The 22,342-nt window shown below is 34.6% G+C and overlaps 2 protein-coding genes across 4 annotated transcripts; one reads left to right on the plus strand and one right to left on the minus strand.

The window, feature by feature from the left end:
- Window positions 1–942: 942 nt before the first annotated feature.
- LOC128865399 (importin subunit beta) lies at window positions 943–21,602 on the minus strand. 3 transcript variants are annotated; one of them, XM_054105739.1, is made up of 7 exons: window positions 21,359–21,569; window positions 10,891–10,985; window positions 8,559–8,800; window positions 7,474–8,502; window positions 4,080–5,006; window positions 3,590–4,011; window positions 943–3,510 (listed from the first exon to the last, which is right to left on the minus strand). In XM_054105739.1, the coding sequence occupies exons 2-6, from the start codon at window positions 10,946–10,948 to the stop codon at window positions 3,610–3,612; spliced, it is 2,658 nt and encodes an 885-aa protein (XP_053961714.1). In that variant the 5' UTR covers window positions 10,949–10,985; window positions 21,359–21,569; the 3' UTR covers window positions 943–3,510; window positions 3,590–3,609. The 3 variants fall into 3 exon arrangements, with proteins under 3 accessions (XP_053961714.1, XP_053961713.1, XP_053961712.1); XM_054105738.1 differs by having other exon boundaries at window positions 943–4,011; window positions 21,500–21,602; XM_054105737.1 differs by having other exon boundaries at window positions 943–4,011.
- On the plus strand, window positions 15,796–16,566 carry LOC128864724 (uncharacterized). Its single transcript, XM_054104474.1, has 2 exons — window positions 15,796–16,131; window positions 16,273–16,566. Exons 1-2 carry the CDS (start codon window positions 15,796–15,798, stop codon window positions 16,564–16,566), a joined length of 630 nt encoding a protein of 209 aa, XP_053960449.1.
- Window positions 21,603–22,342: the final 740 nt, after the last annotated feature.

The following is a 22,342-nucleotide window of genomic DNA, read 5'->3' on the forward strand; positions in this document are numbered from 1 at the left end:
ATTCATGTGTTCACTTACTCAGCCGTATGTTTGGGTACTTATATTATTTTGCGAATCTCCTGTTACTATGTTCAAGCGGTATATGTTATTGATGTTGTTTCGCGGGTTTTTTTATTTGTTGTTGTTGTTTTTATTTAGGATGCAGATCCGCTACAGACACCTACCTTACCTTTCCCTTTTGTTGTTTTAGCACTTTTTTATATTTTTCTTATATGGCAGAAATAATTTTTTATGTGTTTTAATTAAGCTTAAAAACATTTGCTTCATTTTAATCACAAAAATCATTCCAAAAGTTCAATCTCATTATTAAATTTTTAACTTCATAAATTACGTTTTGTTTTAATAGTACCAATCTTTCCTAATAATTCTTTTAATAGTACCTTTCTTTTCTAAATCTTCGTTATTCAATTGCACTTGCTTCTTATCGCTTTTTCGAAGGCGGAACATTCCGAATCCTTACTTCATTTTGTTTTCGTAAAAAAAAAAAATTCCCAATTTTTACCAGACAATGCATGTTATATCTTGCAACTTTGAAGAGATGTTCATCGTTTCTTGGATTACACAGTGATTTGCTGGTTTTATTTTTGTGCCACTCATTTGTTTCTTCATTTGACCTTCTCTTCATTTGACCTTGTTTCTGCTATTTAAACTTATTGCTTTTTTATTTTTCTCCCCATTTGTGCGCACATCCATTTGGTTGGTGACGGATTCGACGTCCAATTATGGAAATTTCATTATTTCTAAATGGCAAAACAAAAAACTTGGCCGTAAATGAAAAACAAATTTAGTATGTTAACAAGAAGCAGCCGGAAAGATTAGTTCTACGAACTATACTATATTTGTAGTTCCAGTTTTGTGAGTTAAAAACATTTTATCGTTTCTTATGCTTAATCTTCAAAATATTTTTATTTATTCTTATACTCATCTTTCAATTTAATCATGTACTGAATGCCATAAGGATTATGTAACAAGTTTTATTTCTTAAAAAAATCAATGCCTTAGTCTGCACAAGAATTCATTGTTACAAATATTTCAGTAATAAAATTTAAAACTTGAGTGAAATAAACCTTATAATTAGTTTTTATAAACCATGAATTATTTAAAATGAATATTTTGACATGAAAAATGCATATAAGACCCTTCAGAACAAAATTTCAAAACTTATAAAAGCTAACATTTAACACATTTTGAGCTGTTTTATCAAGATTTGTCAAACACGTCTTACTTAATTTTAACAAATAAATTACCATACCCATATTATATTTCAGTGACAGCAGATAATAATAGAAGAACAAATAATATATTGTAAAAGCACTGATATTTTCTTCTGTTCTTCTAAGGGTAATAGTCAATTAACAATTGTTCCCATTAATTTCTTCATTTTTTATAGTATTTCAATACGAACGCGATCAACAATTAGCTTGACGCTATGTACAGTATGTTGTTGATCGGATTTATTTAAAGTCGATACATACATACATATATAAAAATGGTTCAATCAAAGCTTATGACTAATCGTACGACAAACGGATATTAAATACTTAAAATGCAGTACGATTTTTTTGTCAAAGTAAAAAGTATTTTGCAAATGAAAAAGTGCAAACTAATGCCATTTCCATACATCAGTGTTTGTTTGCGCACCGAATAATTTATTTAATACCGTTTTATGTGGTTATATTGAAAGCAAGAAAATTTCCTAGCAGCAATAAGACATTTACCCGAACGTCGAAGTAAATTTTGCTTTCAAACCATTCATTAAGTGAGAGATGTGAAAAACCAAAATATGTTTGAAATTCACACTAATAAAATCCAAATCCACCACTTAGTCATGAGAAATATATAAAATATATGTAGGTAATATATTAAGATTCAGCTAGTTCCTTTATAAATTAGTTTTTTCACGTTTTTAAATTAATAGTTTCTAATTCTACCACTCAAGTTACGACAGCTCGGAATCAACTGAGCTATAGATTCAAATAAAATAAAATAATGGCACTTGCCTCTTCAAATGGAATCCCTTTATCTAATGCCGTTGTCTTAAACTTTTTTAAACTCATGCTTAAAAAAAATAAATAATTGGCGCGTACACTTCTGTTAGGTGTTTGGCCGAGCTCCTCCTCCTATTTGTGGTGTGCGTGTAGATGTTGTTCCACAAATGGAGGGACCTACAGTTTCAAGCCGATTCCGAACGGCAGATATTTTTATGAGGAGCTTTTTCATGGCAGAAATACACTCGGAGGTTTGCCATTGCCTGCCGAGGGGCGACCGCTATTAGAAAAATGTTTTTTTATTAATTTTGCTTTCACCGAGATTCGAACCGACGTCTCTCTGTGAATTCCGAATGGTAATCACGCACCAACCCATTCGGCTACGGCGGCCGCATGCTTACCATTATTAATTTTGAGTTTAATCTATTATACCGAAAAATCTATGGATCCAAAAACAAACAAGCACCATTTCATATCAATTGCAAATGATTTTAGAGTAAAGATGTAAAGTTTGTTTCATGAAATTCCTAAAGTATACGGGACACATTATATATGTCGAATATTGGGTTGTTTTATAACCATGTCTAAAACAATTATTGAAAATAATAACCTAAAATTCGAAGCGAGTGCAAAAATGTTTGACATATTTAACGTATTTTCAATATTGCTACTTTCTAATTGAGTCAAATTATGCATTTTGGATAAAAAATTGTTAATTTTTAGATAGATTTCAGATGAGAAGTTTTGGCGATTCCAAAGAACTGCAAATCATTCAATTTGATTACTCGTTTAGAACAGACATTTTAGTGATATGTAAAATTATTTTGTTTAAATTTGTTTGACATATCCCAAACTTTTATATAACTTTATTTTTTGAATATATTGATTTACATATATATCTTTTAATTTTGGAAATATTTCTAACAGCACAAAATTAGTCTTAACGTTTCCTTCAGTTAAAATAATTAAACGTCTTGCACAAAAAACCTGATTTAATATTTAAGTGTCTGCCTAGTCATTATACTTACAATAAAAAAGAAGTTTTTTAAATAACAAACTATGAAGTTGAGTTGTGGATTTTATTTTTTAATGTATGTAAGATTTAGAAAACAACACAATTTTAATACTTATATATGTTGCCTAAATCCACCCAAATTTTCAGCTAAATAATTACCGATAAATCGAATGGTCTTATGGATTCCTGCGTAACACTTTTTCCTAATATACTTCACTTTTTAGGTAAGAAATTTCGCAAATCGATTTGTTTGGATATGGAACATTAGAATTGCATTTGCAAGTCTGCCAATAACTATTTACTTTGTATATTAAAATACATATAGCATTTCAAAAATAATATACAGCATTGAGATAACCGCTTAAATAACATGATTGATATTGTCAAATAAGCATTTTAACTCGAATAATAATAGAGATAATTTATGTGTAATATAATTAAGTTAATTATCAAACTCCATCTGCGTACATGATCATTCCACCTTTTGAAAGTTTTGTTCACAAAAGTCTTATTGAGACGAGAGCGAAATACGAACTTATAACATATCATGGAATATATCATACTACAATATAATTAAAAAGCTTACTTTATGTGTCTTGTTCCGTTTTACTGAGAAATCCCTTGCCCATCACGTAATTTTTTAATTTCTTTCGTAGCCCAGTTGCACAATGATTTGGTTCGCGTTGCCTTTGAACGCTTACCGTCGGCTAAAAATTGAGTAATCGTGACATCTTCTAACATTGGGTACAACCGTTGTCCAAATGCGGTGCACAAATCACCAATGAATCCAGCAGCGCTAGCTATCATTGAGTCAGAGGTTTCACCTTCGAGAGCAATGCGTTTGATAAATGCAATTATATTAGCTAAATGAGGCTCCAGATGAAAAACATCAGGATGTGGCTGCTGCTCAACGCCCTTTAAACCTTGGATTATTCCTGTATATGCTTCCAATACGCTTTCCCGCAATTCATTTAAATATTCTACCATGTCGTAGCTGTTTGGATCCACCTAAAAGTATACAATTTTTAATGTAAATATAAATTTTTAATGTATTGAATACAATTGATTTATGTTACCTGAAGTTGTGAAGCAGCAAGAAGCATTTCTAGTACAACGTTCAAATATTTTACAAATTCACTGCCAATACTTAATGCCATATCCCCGAAAGCTGATAAGATTTGTGGCTTGACACTGCGGTGGAGTGTTGGTTCGGATAAGTTAGCAAGAAGTAAAGCCATAATTTCGTCACAATATGGAATAATAAGTTGCTTTAGAGCTCGGCATATATCTCCAGTTAGGCCAACAGCAGCACAGCATACTTGATATTCTTGATGAGCTTTTAGTCCCATAAACAAAAATGGTTTAAATGCATCCATATACTTAACAAATTTATACCCAAGTAATTCAACAAGTGTTGAAACGGCTAAAAATGCATCTTCCTGAACTCCACCCGTTTTACCAGAGCATGAGTTGAACATTGTCAGGAGTGCAGTCATAATAGCATCAGATATTTGGGGAGCGTCTTCTTCGCGAACTTTTCGAAGCACACTTTGCAAGGTAGCGCAAAGTAAAGATTGTAAGTCATTAAACTGATGGCGGTCATTGTGACTAGCAATATGGGATTCCATTTGTAATACTTGATTAAGCCGCTCCAGAATAACAATAGTTGTTCTTTGAACTACTAAGTAACAATCCAGTGGTGAATTTTTTATCATGTCCATTAGCGCTTCATAAGCAGCCGCTCGTAGATTCGCCTGCGTGCCATCTTGCCTATCTGTCGTCTCTAACAACTGTGTAATAATATATTCGAAATACGGTGATAGACAATATGTTTCTGGAGTTTCACCCTCATTAACTTCGGCTGCCTCATAAGCGGCATCTGATAAACCTATAAATGCCCAACAAACGTTAGCAGCAACGCGGGGCTCGGCTTTTAGTCCTTTGATAAAGCATTCGAGAAGGGTATTCAAGTAGGTTTTGTTAATCGCTGCCTCTGGAACAATCTAAAAACGGTATGCATTATAAACTATTGGCTTAAAACAGGAAAAAGTTGTTCAGAATAACTAATAAAACACGTAATGATGTACCACTCTATTTGTAAATTCGTCATTCATTCCTACACATTACAAAGAATCGAAAATTATTTAATGTAGTTTGCTAAATTCTTTACAGCTAAAAGCATATGGAGCGCCAAGAATAAAGAACTCAGGAAAAAAATACTTAAAAGAAAAAATTCTTTATAAGAATATTGGAATCATTATGGTGATCGGAATAACAAAAATTACGATCAGAGCTGATGAGCTTTTCCAGAGTAAAGGTGAATAACACAATTAAGTACTAAAAAATGGAGGTTTACCAATTTACTTCGAAATTAGCCAAAGCAAAGAAGACGACCCCGAGTAATGTTAGACAATCGTTAGTTATCTTTCGACTACCATGCATTAATGCTCCGGACACAAAATTAAAAGCTCTCTCACGACATCTCCGCCAAGCATTTAACAATCTCACAAAAGCAAGAATGAGATATGAAGCGCATATTCATAAAGTCAAAGTTCAAATAATTTCCCGGAGAATTCAGCTTTTCGAAAATGGATAGTGTATGTATGTATAGTTACATATAATCGTATTCGCTAATAAATACAGTTTAGATATTATATACCAAAACAATTTTTTGCAAAATATATCAACAGCATCTTCAGAATATTTAATTATCCCTTTGATTATGTACTAAATTGTTAATTAAGATGTGAATTAAAGGAATTTATTAAACATATCTTCTCTAGAACTAAAGAAGAAATAATTATGTTCTTCTCTTTGCAAACTTAGTCATAAGTTATGCATGCTATTTGATTATCCCTGGACTTGATACCCACTGTGGTGAATTCTGCTGGGTATATCAAAGTTCTAGAGAGACCAGTGAAACCTTACCGAATGGTATATTATAAATGTGTATATGGAAAGCAACAAAAAAGCGAACTGCCATTAATTAATGAATAAATATTAATCTTAAATCCAGTATTGGTGACTGAGCTCGAAACTATTCTTTGGATTTGCTGAGCAAATGGCATAGGTTCGAGTAAAAATAATAAATCATAAAATAAATCCTTCCAAATTTAAATTAATCTTCAGTTCTTTGCAAAAATGTTGAGCAAATTTTTAAAATTGTTTACGACGTGATCATATGTTTCATCTATACCCAGCAAGGCTCTTCTTGTTCAAAATCTACTTTATCTCCATGTGTTAACAGTTAATTATTTTTCTCATGCACCTATAATTGAGCACTTTGTTTAATAACATTAAAAAAAATGATTTTTCATCTCCGAGATCTGTTTTTAAAGCTTCTATTAACGCTCTTTACTGTTAGTTTCTATTACTCTATTATGTGATATGCTATTAATATTTATGTTTTAAGTAAAATTGTATACCTCAAGTCTTTAATATATGCCAGTCATGCCATAGACTAAATAAAACGAAATGAAAATGAAACGGATAACTACTTTTAAGTCTTATCTTCATTTTGTACCTGTAAGGTTTTGTAATCATAGATTTAATAAAATGAAAAAATTAAATGAAAAACGAAAGAAAAATACTACGGATACGATATACAACATTAGAGCATACATTATTTGACCGATCTAGTTTTACATCCGGTTAAGGATGCCACAAGAACAACAATCATACGATGCACCAAACTCTACAAAATGCAATCGGCAAACAGGCGTATGCGCTCAGCAAACCCCATCTCAATTTTAGGTTTATTGAGAGAGCTGAGTTTGGATGAGGTACTGTGATAAGTAGACGGCGCAAGAAACCTTAACATCCTCAGGGTTTTCTACGAAACATTTGAAAATAAAAGTATATCCAAGAAACCAAGGAAAAGAAATTTATTTATTTGTCATTAAAGTTAATGCATTCAAGATGCATTTTTCGGATTTCAGCAAAACAAAGGCAGGTGTGAGCGTTAGCAGAAGTTGAGGAAAAAATAGAGGCTAATCAAAGTGCTTCCGAAATTTTCCGATAGGAAAAACTCCCGAAAATTCATTGGCATACCTAGAAGATGAAACCCTTGATACCCACATTATTGATAACGAAATTGAGGTCTCAAGATGAAATACGAAATTCAATAACGCGGCTAGAGAATAGCAAAGGCACCAAAGCTAATGTACTATTGTAAGAGCTAGTCAAATATGGGCGTAAGGAGCTCAGAAGATGTATGCATGAACAGAATATGGTGGCATTACAACAAATCTCTTACAATATTAGCATAGATAAAGAAATATTATAAAAGAACTCTTATTTTCGGATAGCGTAGTTGTTGATTCTCTAAATATCATAATATATGTTCTAAATATACATAACAATTTTCATTCCTATGTATGGCAAAAACATAAAATCTAAATGGGAAGAAAAATTTGTGGCAATCTGAAACGTCAAAAAAATTAACTATTTGAATAATTAGTAGAAACCTACATCACATATCCGTCCAAATGTCCATGCCGTAGTATCTCGAACTATTACGCTCTCATCATACATTAGATGTATAAGTGTAGGCATTGCTTGTTCTATTAAAGGTTTTAGTGTATTAGTTTCCAAGCCACTTAAAATGGATCCGAAGGTCATAACAGCAGCATCGCGAAAACGCCAGTTAGGTGATTCTATGTTATCTTTGATAAAGGGGAAAACATATGGAACAATCTCATCTTCGCAACAAGTTGCTAATAGCATCAGACAAACAGATGCGGCTTTTGCTGGGCTCCAGTTGTCTTCATCATCACATTCATCCTGTTTTGTTAGTTTTTCGACTAATACAGGTGTTAGGTATTGCAAAGCGCCTCTAGCGTAATGTTTTGATACTCGAATGGGAGCACGTCCAGCGTCATTCGCTTCTTGAGTTTCAATTGCTAAATCGATTTCTTCATCGCAGACATTTGACCAAAATTCGATTCCCTGTAGAGCTATTTGATCATTTTCAGACTTCATAGCTTCCAAAGTAATAGGAAACAAAGCTTGGGCCATATAAGGTTCCATGTATTGATAGTAAAGTGTCAGAATTTTAACCAGGCACTGTAGAGCGGCAACACAAACCTGTGTGTCTTGAGATTGAGTTGCTTCGCAAACTACCTCCATTATAAAATTTCGTTCAAGATCTTTTTCAAAATTAGCTTTGGTAAATTCTAAGGAATTGTGTAGAGCCGTTGTGGCTGCTAGCCTAACGTGATTGCTCGGCTCCAGTTTTCTCATTCCATGAATAATAGCTGTTAAAATTTGATTCGACTGATGTTCTAGCACGCCATAACGTATGTCTTGGCAGATGTATCCAATAGCTTCAAGGGCGGCTTCACGGTCCATTTCGCTGGAATTGTCGGTCACAACTTTGTTGACTAACGTTTGAATAAGAACTGGCCATCCTTTTAGCGGTAATTCTGTGACGGCTACATAAGCAACACACTGTGCAGCGCAGGAAGGTCGAGTATTTTCAGTTCCTAAAGCAGCAAGGATCTAAAAATAAAATTTGCGTGAGTAAAGTACAAAAATTTATACAATTAGCCAAATACATTTTTCTTTATGTACTCGCGCGTATCCTCCGAAAATTGGTGCCATCGTTGCTGATATTGTTGATTAACAGTCTCATCTTTACTGGTTAAATGATTTTTAAGTTGCAACCCTGCAGCCATACGTGCTACTGGACTGTTGTTAACAGATACCAATATATCCGAAAGTGCTTTTAAGAATTCAGGAAGATTTTCTTCAGCAGCTTGTTCCAAAAAATTTTTTGCTGATAAAAGCTCATTTTTGTCTAAAAAGTTAAGAAAAAATCAATTTATTTAGCATTTCTCTTAAACTTGATTCTAATTCTTGTCCACTAATGAATTTGAATTAAAAATATTGTACACGTATTTCTGTTAGGCAGATTTTGGACTGCAATTATTTGTGACATGTTAATTTTTTTGTTCAGACAATCGGCACCACATTTATTGGCAAACTTAGTCATAGATAAGGCACAAAGTGATACAAAGTTTTTATGAAAATGGTCATTCTATATGAAGTGCATTTTGCATATTGCGTGTTTTCTGTCAACACATTTCACCTAAAGGGATACGTTGACAAGCAAAATTGTCACATTTGAGGTACTGAAAATCCACACGTCATTTAAGAATAATCTATGCACCCACGAGTCATAGTTTGGTGTCGCAAACGATACCAGTAACGCATCTACGGTGATCGGTGAACGTTACATATAACATAACAAGATAAACAACTTTTTATGGCCTGAATTAGATTGCGATTTGACAGAATTTATTTCTTTCTCTGGGGCGACGTAAAAAGTATGACCAATAAGCCCGAGGCGATTCCAGAGCTGAAGAACCAAATCACACGCGTTATAAATAATATACAGCCAGAAATATACAAAAGTCATGGAAAATTTTGATATGAGTTTCGTACATAAATGCCATCAATCATTTCAGTAAATTTGTATGTGTTTTCTGCGGTCCTATTGAATCACCTTGTACTAGTGAGAAAAATCTTCACACTCTATTTGTTACCCTGGGGATACTTATCTTAACAGACCTTCCTCTCTATTTTACCTATACTACAGGTATACATTGATTCAGAGTAACGAATATCTCGAATCGTTAAATAAACAAATAAAAACCAGGTCAAAAAATAAATGACCATGCGTTGTTTTTTCTTTTTTTTTTGGAAAAAATTCAAATTACTGCAAATATACACAAACTAAGTGAAGGATATGTTAATATAAAATTTTGCTTAATGTTCAGTAGAGTAGAGAGAAGTAATCATTTAGTACGTCAGCCCAACGCCAAATAGGACCCTCGATCCGAAACAGGTCGGGTAATGCCATATTTCCTTTTCGACCGCTTCTGAATACGTCGAAATTAGGCTTATTTCAGTACTTGAAGCATTGCGGCGAACTGCGGATGAGATAACTGTACACGGAACTCGTGATATGGTTTCCGCACGAAATTATAGGATTGAGGTTCCTTTGAAAACATGTAGTCTACTCCTGGAAATATAGGGTCGAGTTTAGTGTAAAGCCGCATTGGCAATTTTAAGCTAAGTATAATGATTTAACATCAAATAATAGGAAAAGTTTTCTCTAAAAGCGGTCGCCCCTCGGCTGGAAATGAGAAACCTCCGAGTGTATTTCTGCCATGAAAAAGCTCCTCATAAAAACATCTGCCCTTCGGAGTCGGCTTAAAACTGTAGGTCCCTCCATTTGTGGAACAGTATCAAAACGCACACCAAAAATAGGAGGAGGAGCTTGGACCCCTAACAGAACCATTAAAAAACGTTTAATTTAAATAATGATTTATTTAATGAAACTTGGTGGAGCTGTATTTCAACACTCAAGAATTTTCCTTATAATTTAACCTCCATTTCCAAATAATTAAAAACGTCTCTCCATGTTTTCTCCTGCTTTTGAAGTAATCTTAAATTTTGCTGTCTTCCTTTCCTCTTTGAAAAATAAAATCAAATTTTGTTTTGGATTAACTTCTGAAAAAGGGGTTCACATTTAAATTAACGAGGCAAATACAACAAAACCACTGTTTACTATCCATTCGAAGTGCTTAAAAAGTCCCATAATACACAGTAGGCGTTTACAATAGATTTTGTCTAACCTAACCATTTCAGCAATCCTTAATATTTTAGAAAATTCTATGTGTTTTAATTCATATGTGATAATTTGTAGTTGGCTTAGCTTTCCTTGTACAATATTTTCTCGTTAGCATTTATGTGTATTTTAAAAATCATCTTTCGTGCCCATATTGCCATGTAAAACGAAATGATGTAATATACTATACTGAATGCTATTCGAATACCTTTTTTGCAAATATAAAATATAATATTAATAAATCTCTCACTCACCTGGCGAAACCGTTTTTTCCAACACCCTAATCAAATGTAGAGCCACTTGAGCATTCATTTTGAAACTGTTGTTTTGAGTATTTTTTCCTTTGAACCTGGAAGACATAAAAATAATAATTAATTCCATATTCATATGCCGAAGTATCCAAAATTGACAACAGGAAACCCATTAAACATCGGAATATGATCCGATAGCCTTATATGACAGAACACGATTCGGACACCTACAAAATTACAGGTTTTGCTGCACAATATTTGTCTATATCAATGTTTTGAGTTTTTGCGCTCAATACCAATGTTAAATATAATAACTTGTTACAAAATGTTTAAAACAAATACTTTTTTTTAGTTGGATTGAAAATAAAATATTTTAGTTTAACTAAGACACAGTGTTTAAAACTGAAGTCAATTTTAATAATATGATTAAAGGGCAAGAACATTAAAGATATACTAAATAAATAATATCAGATAATTCTGCGGTATATGTATGTTCGAACAAAATATGAAATAAAATTTTATAAAATAAAATACGAATGCTGCGCTTCCTAAAAAAAATTTTTTTTAGCTAAATAATTCCATCATATCAACATACAAATTTTTATGCGTGTTCTGCGTTTCATTTCGATTTGAAAAGTAAAACGATATACATTCAGACTCCTTTTCGTGATGATGTTCTCAATTCCGAGCGATATCAAAAAGTTTGAAATCATTTTCATTTTTACTCGTATATATCTGCTTTTACATCATCACACAAAATAAATTTGATTCAAGGAAACATTCCCAAAATATTCTTAATAATAAAACAGAGTGGTTTTCTATTGATTCAACTTATAATTTCTTATACGCATGTATGTGGAAAAGTTACTTTGATGTATGAGCCGATCAGTGCACAAATCGATTAACTCTACTTTTTGAAAAATCTTAAAATTTAAGTGTCAAGGCATAGTGGTACAGTCATAGTTTTATATATTTCTAATTACTTTTCTGGATAACAAATATTAGCACCATTAAACAACATTTTTAGCCATTGAATAATAAATAAGTAATTTATTTCACAGGCAATTTTAAAATCGTTTCAATAACGCAATTTAAATGCACCAAGAACTTTCAAAAAATAAAATTTCTTTTTCAAGTTGAATTTACCTAAAAATTAGCGAACGGCTGTTTTATAATTTTGGTTGCCATGAATCCATTAAAAATACAAGCCACATGTTTGTTTGGCCAAAACATATACTATTAAAAATGTCTTAAGTTCATTGAAACTACCTTTTTGAATCACCTATCATTGGGCAATTCAGATTTTTTCATTGTTAAGTCACATGCGAAAACAATTCACAAAATTTTTTCACTAGGTGATTGATATAATATAATCAAAACATGTAAAAAGGAAGCGCCATTTAATCTAATTCAAATGACCCACAGAGATTTTTTTACTACTTATACAAAACTTATATACTACATTAAATTATTATTTTTCAGAAAAGAAACCGTCACAGGGTTCCCAGTAAATTGGCTTAAAATACGCTGGATAAATTTAGAAAGGTGCAAGCCCCACCTCATACAATTTAAATGCGGCTATAATAAATCGGCAGGCAATAGCAAACCTCCGAGTGTATTTTTGCCATGAAAAATCTCCTCATAAAAATATCTCATATCCCTCCATTTGTGGAACAACATCAAGACGCACGCCACAAATAGGAGGAGGAGCTCGGCCAAACACCCAAAAAGGGTGTACGCGCCAATTATATTTATGTAAACATATATATATATAATAAATACAGTGCACTCGCGGTAACTCGAATAGCCGCTAAGTCGAACGACGTGCTAACTCGAACACATTTTTTTCCCTATTGACTAGTTTGTAACTCGAACAATATTAAAGCGCTATAACTCGAACAAAAAAACAAATTTATTTGTACACACATTCTTTTCAAACATGTACATTTTGTACATACATACATATGTAATAGTATATGTATATAAATTATATGTATACTAGTGTATTGTCCATATGAATATTTCGACGTTAATATCCCGTTAGTTTTCTGGGAACAACATCTTGGATTGACCAAATTGCTTTAAATTTGTCATTTGTAGTGTATCAGTGCATGTGAGTAATGGATGGTAAAAGGTTGAAGTGTTTAACATTAAAAGAGAGGGCTGAAGTCCTTAACAAAATTAAACGTGGATGTAGTGTTACTTCTCTAGCGAAGGAATATGGGGTAGCCAAGTCCACCATAAGTCTTATAAAAAAGAAAGACAAGGCAATTTTAAAAGCAGTAAACAACACGTGTTTGGGTCCTGGGAAGAGGAGAACTTTAAAAGCTTCTGAGTTTCCTAAAATGAAAGCCGCTTTATACAAATGGTTTCTGTCCCAAAGAAAAAAGAATTACCCAATAAGTGGACTCATCTTGAAAGAACATAACATGAAAAACATAATTTACAGGTCGAATTTACGCTTTATGATGTTAACAAATGGAATGATGGTGCCGAATTTACCGACACAGAAGTAATAATTGAAACTAGTGATTCTGAGTCTGAGTTTAACAACACAACTGAGACATGTGAGCGGATATCATCTGAGGAGGCAGTTAGCTCTATCAATAAGGTAATTCAGTGTGCCACAACTGAACAAGTAAGCCCCGCAAAGGTTAACACTCTTCAATTGCTGCGTGAAAAAGTCATATTCAACATTGCTGCAGGCAAGAAAAGACAAACACACATTACAACTTTCTTTTCGGCCTAACTTTTCTGTTAAAGCTGACTTTTTTGTGTAACTGACACAAAGACTGCCAAATATTTGATGAAAAATATTGAAACGAATTAATTATTTTAAACATATTCATGTTCATATCCATATGTAAATAAATAAATAAATTTAATTGAAAAAAATCGATATCGATGACTGTTTTTTTAACATAGCACACTCAATTGATAAGTCGAACAAATTCGATAAATCGAACAGCGCCTGTTTTAATTAGTTCGAGTTATCGCGAGTGCACTGTATTAAGAATTTAATATTATATTTATGAGGAAATCTGTATCAGGTAAACCCGAATTTCTGAAAAATATAGATCAGAAATAGAAAAGACAAGTCCTAACATACATCTGATGAAGAAGACATTTTTCACACATCGTTCCCATGACAGTTGGTTACCGGAACGACCCGGATTTATGTCCGGTCAAGGACTGTCACTCCAACAGCATTCCCCATACATGTATGTTACAAACCCATTTTTTATATTGCTGATTAATTAATCACAAATGATATATTATAACTGAACTGTTAACATTTATTTTATGGAAAATCTGTAACAAAAATATATAATAACTAACACTGAATTAAACTTTATTACTTTTTTCAGTTATCAAATCGATTAACTACTCCACCAGTCATATACAAATTTTAACAAAATTTAATATATAAAAGATATATTTTATATAATATGAATTTATTTTATAAAAGGAATTTAAAAAAACAATGTACATTATTTCATCGACATCCACTCTTTGTTAGTTAATTTTTTTGTAAATCATCATTACTAATGATAATTTTGTAAAAAATGTTAGTTTCAAACTATAATAACCAGCAACGAAACTAATAAAATGAACCGTTAAATTTCAAGTTGAATTCTTTTCCATAAATATGCTAATTTGGATTTTTATTCTTTCCGAGTTTTTTGTTTTGTTATCAAAAATATGTTTAAGTTTTTTAATATTTTTTCATATTAGTTTTATACATTTTATTTTTCGACTTATCAGACGCAACCGAACTTCAAAAGAACCCTAGGTAATTTACATGAAAAGCAAGCACACAAAGAAGCTACTCGAGCTTATATAAGCGGTTTGAGGTCAACACGCTTAACTATACACGACTCTATAATACAAAATAGTTTGTTGACATCATTCTTTGGAGCTAAAATCGGCATTCTCGGAGCCAACCTGAATTGTGGTAGTTGGCGGATAAAATCTTTCTTCATGACGGTTTGGATTTGACAAAAGTTGGATGTTATTTGTTGAGCAATCAACTTTACCGTATTTCGATGTCCAAAAGTTATTTTGAAATGTTTGCGCCAACGTGATAGTTTTTATTCCCGAAGCAGGGAAGATTGCGCGTGTCTTTCAGAAGAACTTTAGACCAATCACCTCGTCATAGTTCCTTCTAAAAACTATGGGCGTTGGATCAATCTCCAAATAAAACGTTGTTTGGCTTGCTTAACTTGGCGACGTAACCTACTAGTTAGTCGGAAAATAATTTCCTACTGTACGCTCACACAGTTTTCACATTAACTCTTCAAGGAGGTGTTCTTTCTCCACTTCTGTGGAACCTGGCGGTAAACGATCGCTTTTAATGCTTGATAGTCGAGGCTAGAAAGTAATTGTTTACGCAAATGACATAGTTATTGTCACAAGTGGCAAATATCTTTGAACTCTAAGCGATCTAATGCATACCACTCTAATAAAGCTGTCTAAATGGACTCTAAATAGCCAAGCGTCGATTAAATCTCTTGGTGGGGGTGGGGTTGACACTAATTTCATCACTGCTCGCCTATCAGCAATTGAAGTGGAAGGACATACTGCGGTATGTAAATACGAATGCAAAAAGAAGAATATTAGCACACTTGCTGAATTACAGGCGGCTATTTACGGCAGCAGAATAGCGCTGCAGCAGCTGGATAAGAGGGCGCTGGCGCCAATGCTGCCGACACTGGTGCAGGCGATGCAGCAGCAGCCGATTCAACGGGAAGGGTGGGCGTGAGTCTGGCTAGTGCCAGTGGTCCAAATGGTGGACCAAATGGTTCAGGTGGTGAAACTGGCACAAGTGGTTCGGTCAGTATCAGGCATCAGCGTCAACATTCATTGAGTTCAGAGATGTTTGGAAGCAGGGGACTAAATCCGTTCGAAATGTCTCATCTCGCTTTCATGCAAATCTACAACAATGGCAATGGCAATTCAGCGGCGATGAGTGCATCCCCTCAAGGGAGTTTTGTTCGTGCAGGCGGCATCAGTGGAGGAACACCTGGCATCAGTGGGGTAGCATCTGGCATCAGTGGGATAACATGTGGCGGCAGCGGTGGAGTACCTGGCTTTAGTGGTGGAGCACCTAGTTTTATTGAAGGAGCAGCTGGTGTCAGTGGTGCAGCACCAGGCTTTAGTGGACGAGCATCTGGCGTTAATGGGGGAACGCCAAACGAACAGAATGAGGCATTAAATCTTTCGGATTCGCTTCCGGTCATCACCGTATGCCACCAACGATTTTCAAAATCGATCGCAGTCGTCGAAACGTGGAGCCAATGGGAACGTTAATGGCGGCTCTATGAATTTACCATTTACATGTATATGCCACCCAACATGGCTGCAGCGGCCAATTTTCGGTAACAGACGGGCAATCTGCCGCCGTACACTGATGATGAAGATGAAGAAGATGACGAAGATGTACACAGCATCATCAATTCATTGGCACGCCGCGAAGAGAACAACCGGGCAGCATTAATGAATGTTCATCAACAACGCCAACATTTGGCGCATAATCGATATGGCGGTAACATAATAAATGGCAATAACGACAGGTCTAGTGATTCGGCCATTGCAAATTCACCCCCGACCAGTGGCGTGTCGTCTGGTGGTAGTGTCAACAACAATGGCAATGACCACAGAAGTGTCAAAGCGGCATAACGTTTATGGCACGCCGGCAATGAGCTTTACCACTGATGCTAGGCGCACACAGTCTGTGGAGCCAGGTTTTGGTGCCACCTCACCCGGTGCCGTAAGTCCCAATACGCCGAGAAATAAAATATGAGAGATATGCTGCCAGATGAACCAAATGCAAATAGTATGAACGGCGGTGCAAATGGCACGAATGGTGGCCACGAAAATGAGAGCATTGGCAATGGCGACCATTCGATTAGTATGGAAGAAGAAATGAGGGATGAGCTAAACGAGTCTGGAGTCAATAGGAATAGGATGGATCAATCGCCTCAGTAGGCGAGTAGGTTTTCCTTGGTTAAGGAAGGATTGACTCGATTGGCGAGTGGAACACAGGAACTATGGTACTATTATACGAGAACATTATTCTCATACGGCATTCAAGCACTTCACTCGCTGAAGTTGGTTCTTCATTTAATTTCAGTTAAATAAGGTTAGGTTAGGATACTTTTGGAGTACATTTGAAATGCACCTACACATTTATGCAAATACAAATTTATATATTTTATACAAAAACCTATAATTTTAAGCCACGATTATTACGGTTGAAGTTTAATCTTAAATCACATGTGTAAATTAATGTCTTCCATATTGATTGGATTTAAAAGAATTTTATTGTTATTTTATTTTTTTTATTTTCTCTCCTTGCGTGTCTTCGATCACGCCTTCATTCATACATTTGTACATATTTATTTTACAACTCTTAAATGTATGTATTGTTTTGAAATTCTAATGAGAAGTTTGAGAAGGCCACCTTTCAAACAAGCTACAGTGGCAATTCGATAATCCAAACTAATGAGTGTAGATCACTGTTAAATATATAAGTTTATTAAATGACGGACATCTCTTAACGAGATGGCAGAATATTTCGGCATCCATTTTATGTGGATGCCAGGACATAGTTACATACAAGGGAATGTAGGGCAGACGAATAAGCGAGAGAGGGCACTCCTAGTCGCCTTTCTCCTAATTTGGAGATTATAAGTATGCCCCTCTCAACCTACAAACTGGGTGGGTGGATAGTCTGACATGTGCCACTACAAAAGAATTTGTCCAGAATGGGACGTCTCGTTCTAATCTCAGGCCTCTGTCTCCTAAGTCAACATTTTCAACATGTTCAAAGATTGAATTTATCATATTTCGACTATTGCAGAAGCTGCAAGAATGAGAAAAAATCAGTCAGACATCTTCTTGGTCACAGCCCTGTGTGGCATGCCAATATGCTTAGATACTTTAGCTCATCAATCTTGAATTATACTGATGACCTTAGATATAAGTGTCAGCCAGACCAACGGGTTGGCGCTTAAAACAAAATGGTTTAACGAGGAGAAGCTCGAAATTGTGGTATCACGAGTTGGTTTGAAGACGGTCTGCCACCTACTTACCTACCTTGGGCAAACGTGTCTTGCAGTAAATCAACACACATATTTGTGGAGAGTGAAATTTTACTGCATGCTTCTACAGATACGATATTTTTAAGTACGCATTCGATTCATGTGCGAGCATTGACTGTGGTATCATAAATTATTGGCGAAATTCCCCTGCAAGTGGTATGAGACCGCCTCATATCAGATAATCTTTTTCTCGAAAATTTTGCAGAGTCTAGTCAAGTTATTTGAGCGATTTCTTATGAACTATGGTGCATTCATCCCATAATTTGGCAAATTTGAAGAACGGCGGTCATACATTTTTGTTGATGTTACATATAGTAGTAGTGTTGAGAAAATTCCTCGACGATTCCACTGCTAGTGCAATCTTATTCTGCTTTCGAACCGAAGACATTATCAAATTTATGAGCAATGTTTTTAGCTTAGCACCAAGAGTATATGAATATTATATTCGTATTTTAAAGACAGGCACTTCTATATTCATTTCATTTCATTAAGAACAATTCATTAAAAAGTAATTTGTTCCTAAATAACATAAAATATTTATTTATATTTTAATAATAGGTACCGACGCAAAATGCCCACCCCACATGCGGGAGAAGTTCGGATGAACACATGATGTGAATCACTTTTTGAATTGATTTTAATCGTAGACTTCTTTATATATGGTAGAACAGGTGTAGGGATCCCACTTTCATTACCACGGCCAGGACTGACTTCACTTTGGTCTCTTCCAAACTGATATCGAATTTTCGATGGGAGGATGCTTAAAGTTCACTCCTTTTTGGAGAAACACATTCAGTTCTCTCACCGAAACCCGGCCAAAGATATCCTACAGGAACCTGAGGAGAGCGGTCTGAGATCTACACTCCGGGAGATAACTTAGCTTTCATGGAGGAATCACATCGAACGCTGCCTAACGAAAAAATCCCTACTAATAATGGACAACCAGCTCTTGTGTACGCACTTATTTAATAAAGATAGAAGAATTAAATCTTCATCATGGACTCATCGTGAATAATGCGTGGGGGACTGCCATGAGTCCTCGAGGTTTAGACGAATTCTGTTGGGCAATTCCACGCCTATGGAGTATATAATAGGAAATAAAGTTTAAAAAATAAAATAAGTCTTGTCTTTCTTTGTAATAGTTATTCTTTTTTAATTTAGCTTTTAATTCTGTCATCGAGCACCCTGCTCCAGCTAAGTAGAGGATGAGGTGGAATCATCTCAGCATCTTTTCCTTAGCTATCCTTCTCTCGCGGGGTTAAGATTTAGGCATGTTGGCTCTCATTTCATCGCCACGCCTGATAGGGCAGACCTAGATATTAGCCACCTGATGAATTTCATAAGCAGCTTGAAGCGATTAACGTAGTTCGGCCACCATCGTCATTTATCACAAAAATATATTTTATAATTAATCATATTCTAAGTTGGACTCATGATGTCTATTAAGTATGTGATGTAGTGACAAATGTTATTTTTAAATAATATCAAAATATATAAATTTTTTATTATTATTTCGAGTCCAATAATACAGCACGTATTTGTCGACATGAAAATCGCAATATTTTCGGTTCATACGAAAGGAAGAATGCGCTAAATTCCTAAATTTATATACATTCCTTTAAATAAAATAAATACAAATAGTTATGCTTGTGACATATATCCAAGAGCCTCCGAATGGTACGCCACGGCTTGACTATTGCAGCAGTGACTTTTTTTTCCCCTTCAAAGTTTATCAAAGATTGTGCCAGAATCTTTCTGGTATATTAAAGCGTAGAGTAGCAACATTTCTCTCTGATCTTAGAGTTCCATGTCAACACGATGTGCTAAAAAAGTAAGAAGTAACGGCTACATATTCAATACTTAAAGTTACTTACGTTGCGAACAATTTAATAATCAGTGGCTTTATTTTCGTAATATTAATATTTGCCTACCATTCGGAATTCAGGGAGAACGTAGGTTCGAGTCTCGGCGAAAGAACAAAATGAAGAAAAAGTTGTTTCTAATATCGGTCGCCCCTCGGCAGGCAATGGCAAACCTCAAAGAGTATTCCTGTCATGAAAAAGCTCCTCATAAAAAATATCTGCCGTTCGGAGTCGGTTTGAAAATGTAGGTCCCTCCATTTGTGAAGCAACAACAAGACTCACGCCAAAAATAGGAGGAGGAGCTCGGTCAAACACCCAAAAAGGGTATAAGCGTCAATTATATATGTATGTATATAAAGGTATAATGAATGGGTTGGTGCGTGACTACCATTCGGAAGTGCACAGCTCGGAGTCACCGTGCATAAAACATCAAATGACAGAAAGTCTGTTCAAATAGTGGTGACCTCTCGGTTGGCGAACCTCAGATTTCTGCCACGAAAAAAACTCCTCATAAAAATTCATTGGCCGTTCGGAGTCGGCTTAAAACTATAGGTCCCTCCATTTGTGGAAAAAACATTAAGAGCGCAACACTAATTGGAGGGAGAGAAGTACTGTATGTACAGGGTACTGATTGATCATAAATATTTTAAGCGGATTGGGTACATATTTTTTATGATAAAATATTCGGTATTGTGAATTTCAACTTGTTTAACTTTTTAAAAGGTTATATCCTTGGAAGGTTATATACGTGGAATCTCAAGTTGTTAGCTATAATAGAAATAGTATATTAAATTCACGTACAAAAGTCTGACTAGACCCGGGTGCCCAACGGAGGGTTAAGTACGGTAAAAATCCACCAACGTAACTCTGCCGAAAGCCACCCAGCAGAATATGTATGAGCTGGGTAAAAGATCTCAGAAATTTAAATGTATATAGCAAAGTGAGCTTTGTAACTTAAGAGGGTCTGCTAATCTAAGGATTTCACACAATAATTCAATGTGAGTTTTTATATTAATAATTTGCTGTCCAGTTAGAACAGTTTAAAAACTATTAGTTTAGCTTATCTAAAGCACTAATACATACATATAATTGGCGCGTACATTTTTTGTTCAATGTTTGACACAGCTCCTCCTCCAACTTGTGGTGATCAACAATTGAGCGGGCCTAAGTTTTGAGTCGCGTTCGAACGGCAGATAGGCTTTTATGAGTTTTTTCATGACTTAAATGCACTCGAAGTTTATCATTCTCTACAGAGTAGCGACTGCTATTAGAAAAAACACATTTTTTATCATTTGCCGTTTCATATTCACAGTATGTCTCGAACCCTGGCCCTACCGAATAGTAGTCACGCACAAATCATCCAGCTACGCGACCCACATCTTATTACTTATTACCATTCCCGATAGAACTAATTGAAATATAAAGTACATCAATATTCGAGTATATGCTTATTAAGTTTAACAAGATCCCTATTATATTCCACATTGAAAACACGATTTTACTTACGAAAGGCTCCAGTACCAAGAACACTGTACACACAGGTAAATAGCAGCTTACTCCAATATTTATAACAATACCAAAAACCACCTATTTCTTTCCAGTAAAACGTATATTGCAGGGATAACAAACTATTTTAACTTTACAAACCTTTGCAAGACACCAGAAAATTAATTCAATCTAAAAGTAGTTAGAATTCGCAGTGATGCCATGTGTATTATACAAGCCACTTAAATCACTATTCATAGACTACACGCACGATGTGTGCATATAAAGGTGGCACCATCTACATTGTTTTGACGAAATTGACGGAACCAGCTATTATGTGGGACGTCTTGATAGAAAATAAAAAAAAACTCTATATGTCCAAGCGACTACTTTGTAAATATTTGGTGAATATTTTGTTTTTTAGATTAAACTATGTTATAAAAATTAAATGCCGCATGTTAAATTGTAAAAGAATGAATGAGAATAAAGCCGCCAAATCCTATTTTCCCTTGCTATAGTTTATTCTTCCTCTTTCGTCATTAGCTTTCATTTGTGTTGATTCACGGCGTGAAGATGCGTTATATTTTATTCTATCATTAATAGGTTACACGCAAAGTTTTTTACAACTAAGGGCCTGTTCCATTCAGTAGAAAAGTTCTATGGGGAAAAAGTGTGTTTAATGCAACAACTATATTGAAAATAGTTGTCTTTGCTGATTTCACTTCTGCAATTGAGATCAATGCATATTAGAAATTGGATCAATAATATTAGAACGAAACACTCGTCAATACCGGCTGGGATTATTTTTGTACTTTGTCTAATCTCCACTTGCTCGGTCAACGTATCTTTTATGCGTGTACATACTTTTTTTTGGTTTTCTTCTTAATTATGCTCCTGCAAAATTTTTCACTGGCTCTGTTGTACAATTTTTATTCACTTCAGATCTGTGTTCGAAAATGAGGTATTTGGCAAGATATGTATTTTTTGAGCTTTAAGCAAACATTT

Source organism: Anastrepha ludens, chromosome 5 (genome assembly GCF_028408465.1).
Source record: "Anastrepha ludens isolate Willacy chromosome 5, idAnaLude1.1, whole genome shotgun sequence".
Lineage (NCBI taxonomy): Eukaryota > Metazoa > Arthropoda > Insecta > Diptera > Tephritidae > Anastrepha > Anastrepha ludens.

Coding starts and splice junctions, on each gene's coding strand:
- LOC128864724 (XM_054104474.1), top strand. CDS start 15,796: ATGTCTCATCTCGCTTTCATGCAAATCTACAACAATGGCAATGGCAAT. Junction 16,132..16,272: donor ATTCGCTTCCGGTCATCACC/GTATGCCACCAA, acceptor TTTCGGTAACAG/ACGGGCAATCTGCCGCCGTA.
- LOC128865399 (XM_054105738.1), bottom strand. CDS start 10,948: ATGAATGCTCAAGTGGCTCTACATTTGATTAGGGTGTTGGAAAAAACG. Junction 8,801..10,890: donor GGAAAAAACGGTTTCGCCAG/GTGAGTGAGAGA, acceptor TTAACTTTTTAG/ACAAAAATGAGCTTTTATCA. Junction 8,503..8,558: donor GCGAGTACATAAAGAAAAAT/GTATTTGGCTAA, acceptor TTTTATTTTTAG/ATCCTTGCTGCTTTAGGAAC.